Source organism: Amphimedon queenslandica, unplaced genomic scaffold, assembly GCF_000090795.2.
Source record: "Amphimedon queenslandica unplaced genomic scaffold, v1.1 AMPQUscaffold_12091, whole genome shotgun sequence".
Lineage (NCBI taxonomy): Eukaryota > Metazoa > Porifera > Demospongiae > Haplosclerida > Niphatidae > Amphimedon > Amphimedon queenslandica.
The window spans coordinates 11,624-15,101 of record NW_003547670.1 but is presented as its reverse complement, the minus strand read 5'-3'; the positions used below and the strand labels follow the sequence as shown (position 1 = coordinate 15,101).

Below are 3,478 nucleotides of genomic sequence, written 5' to 3'. Positions count from 1 at the left end.
CAGACGGTTTCCGGAAAGAGTTTTGCCTCAAATGCGTTCGACAAGAAGTTGTGGTAGATTTTTTAAACTCGGTCATTAGAGTCTGCAAGGTTGGTCTGGTTAGAGTTGGCATGGCTTATTACAAATGCCCGGTTTTAGGAATTTACCGAATCATCTCGTGAGACAGTAACTAGCTACCCTCCGTCATTGATACTGATATTAGCAGGTGTGATGCATCAATTGGAACGATCACACATTAGCTATTTGGTAATGACTATGTCATGTGATCAGTATAATTGATTGATTGATTTTAGGTTAGTTATGCCGATGAGAAATTCTCACCTTTTGAGAAAGGAAAGAACCCACCAACTCCAATTGATTCAATTGTTACCGAAGCTAAGACAACAGCTGAAGTAAGAACCTTCATGTGATCATCATGTGATGTCTTTCATTAATAATTTATTAAATATCACTTTTATCTTTCCTGTGCTTGTTTAGCTGCTCATCAATCACTACGTACGGATGCAGGGACAAGTGTTAGCCCAAGTAATGTGATGTGGTATACATCATTTATACGTATCTGCTTCTCTCCTTTCTCTCTTTCTCTTCAAGATGATACGTAAAAGTGTGGAGACGAGGGACTGGCTGAACACTATTGAGCCTCGTAATGTCCGCTCCGTCATGAGAAGAATGGTGGAAGAAGTGACAGTCATTGACAAACAGGTTGGACTACTTTTTGAAGAAGGATTTCGGAAAAGTGACGGATCAGGTATACACTCCATGCTACTGCAATTCCTCAATTATTATTATGATGATGTTTAGAAACAAGTCGAACCTTCACATACAGTGTCACTAAAGGTGGCAATGGAGGTTACCCCTACTCTTCAAGGTGAGTTGTAGTGACAGAAATTGGCACATGGTAACTTGGTGTTCTTGTTCCTGTAGCCACAGTGGGTTGGGTGACTCCAGTTTGCTTAGTAACATTCAAAAGTTGTTTTTCGAGAAGATTGAAGTCTTTGGAAATGTTGAATTTACCAAATTATCAATTGTGACTGGAGTCATAAAGATTGCATTGAAGGTAAGTGTCAGTTTTATCTCATATAAAAGTATTATCATTCTCCATGTATTTTTGGTCCCATTTTTCTCCCTACCATTGTACTACAGGCTCTTGTTGAGTGTGTACGTTTAAGAACATTCGGTAAATATGGTCTACAGCAAATGCAAGTTGACGCTCATTATCTTCAGATCTACTTATGGAGATATGTCAGTGATGAGCAGTGAGTTAACACCACGTCAATTATAGTATCTATAACTATGTTAAGAGTGTTAATATTGTGTTAGTATTGCGTTAGTGTTGTGTATTGGATAATATAACCATGAGATTAAGACTGCATTAATATTAGGTTAGTTCGTGTTCTACTTGATGAGGTCATTAGTAGTACAATCGGAAGGTGTAGAGATCCTGTTCTTATGGAGCAAAGTGTAAGCTTAATACAAATAATAATGACTTTAAATATTCAAATGATCTCTTTGCAGGTGGTTGAGTTAATTTGTGAAAACTCATAATGAGAAGGAACATTGTACGTGTTGATAGAACATGCTTTATATTCTTAATATTTTGCTGTTTATTGTTGTTGTTATTGCTTTCAATAGAAGACAATATTATTTATTGTTATTATTATTTTATGATGAGAAAGATCAACAGATGACAAGATAAAGAAGTAGGGATGAAGAGAAGGAGGAGAAAGAAGTGTCTGCTACCAATCAGCTGCAGATGAAGCAAGGTAATCCTTCCTGCCAATAGTACCAGCCTGCTTCTGTTGGAATGCCTCAAGTTTAGGACAGTCAGTGATCCTGTGACCCAAACCACCGCAATAAGCACAACCATGATCATCTACCAGAGAGAACGAGGGAGAGAGAGGGAAGAGAGGTGAAATATGCAAAAGTGGATTGGGAATATGTTAGTGTCACTACCTCCCAGGTCCACCAGGTCATCATTAAGAGAATCAATGGCAGTAAGGAATGGTGGCACTCTCTGCTTAGCTTCCATTAGTAATGCCTTTAAATCACGTAAGACCGACTCCTCTATACAATAGAGAGAGAGAGAGAGAGAGGGATTATGGAGTGTTTCAGAGGCCTTAACTCACCACAAGCCTTGTTTATGAAGGTAGTGGCTATTCCAGTCTTTCCACATCTGCCTGTCCTACCAATCCTATGCACTACAAGTTGCTACCATGAAACCACTAGTGTATTGATTGTGAATGAACTTACCGTAATTCTCTATATCATTGGGCATGTCGTAATTAATGATGTGTTGAATGTTATTGAAATCAAGTCCCTTAGAGGCAATGTCTGTAGCAACCAGCACGTCTTTCCTTAGCTCTTTAAACTCTCTCACCGCCCACTGTCTATCCTCTTGATCTGTGCGGTTTATAATAATTAAGAAATAATATCATTATACATAATAAAATTGATAAATAAAGTAGCAATACCTTTTCCTCCATGAATAGCAACTGCTTGAACACCTTTCAACAGCAAGTACTCATGTATGTCATCGACTTCTGATTTCTTCTCAGAAAATATCAACACCTAATGGGAATAGTAATAATTATACCAACAATTCAATTGAAATAATAATAATAATAATAATAATAATAATAATAATATTATAATTAATCTAGCCTTTAAATTTAAGCCCCTTTACAATCAACTAGCTATTCTATAATCATGACACTTACTGGTGGCGGAGTTTTCTGCAGACACTCCAACAAATAAAGAACTTTGGCCTCCTGTTTGACATACTCCACCTCTTGAATGACGTCCAGGTTAGCAGCACCTGCTCTGCCCACATTAATAGTAACTGTAAGGAGATCATGTGATCCTCATGTGATCAATACACGTACCTGGTTGGACCAGTGCACTCCTGGCAAAGTTTTGAATCTTCTTTGGCATCGTAGCACTGAACAGAAGGGTCTGCCTTTGACACTACAGAAATAAATTAAACTTTAATAAATTTCAACTTTTTCAACTGCAGATGCATGTAGAAGTAAAGCTAGAACTGTATTCTGTTGGAAAGGGACTGAAAGAATGATAGACTAAGTATTTAATACTTTTATCAAATCTGCATGAACAAACCAAAGTGAATAAATTTTTAATAAATTATTGCAGACTTGGTACCTTGAAATATGAAAATATTGTCCGAATGTCTTCCTCAAATCCTAAATCAATCATCCTGTCTGCTTCATCCAGTGACAGATACCTAAAGGAGAATAGCGGAGGTTAGGGTTCTCTAAAAAACCTTACACACAAACCTGCACACATCAAGATTCATTATCTTTTTATCAAGAAGATCCATCAGTCGTCCTGGGGTAGCAACAACAATATGGACCCCTCTGATAGCAGGAGAGGAGAGAAGAGAAATGGAGAGACAAGTAAAGAAATGGACGCTACCTTTTGAGTCTGTCGATCTGGTCCTTCATAGGGACTCCCCCTATGCAGA

The 3,478-nt window shown here is 37.8% G+C and overlaps 1 protein-coding gene across 1 annotated transcript; it reads left to right on the top strand.

The window, feature by feature from the left end:
- Nucleotides 1-7: 7 nt before the first annotated feature.
- LOC100632768 (vacuolar protein sorting-associated protein 51 homolog) lies at nucleotides 8-1,697 on the top strand. Its single transcript, XM_011409458.2, has 10 exons — nucleotides 8-89; nucleotides 139-246; nucleotides 294-392; nucleotides 478-525; nucleotides 592-748; nucleotides 802-868; nucleotides 925-1,057; nucleotides 1,144-1,256; nucleotides 1,383-1,461; nucleotides 1,516-1,697. Exons 2-10 carry the CDS (start codon nucleotides 211-213, stop codon nucleotides 1,543-1,545), a joined length of 762 nt encoding a protein of 253 aa, XP_011407760.2. The 5' UTR covers nucleotides 8-89; nucleotides 139-210; the 3' UTR covers nucleotides 1,546-1,697.
- The last annotated feature ends 1,781 nt before the right edge of the window (nucleotides 1,698-3,478 follow it).

What these genes read in the sequence shown, in the direction of transcription:
- LOC100632768 (XM_011409458.2), top strand. Translation starts at nt 211, where the DNA reads ATGCATCAATTGGAACGATCACACATTAGCTATTTG. An exon ending in GATCACACATTAGCTATTTG is followed by an intron (nt 247 to 293) that starts GTAATGACTATG and finishes GATTGATTTTAG; the next exon opens with GTTAGTTATGCCGATGAGAA. An exon ending in CTGTTCTTATGGAGCAAAGT is followed by an intron (nt 1,462 to 1,515) that starts GTAAGCTTAATA and finishes ATCTCTTTGCAG; the next exon opens with GTGGTTGAGTTAATTTGTGA.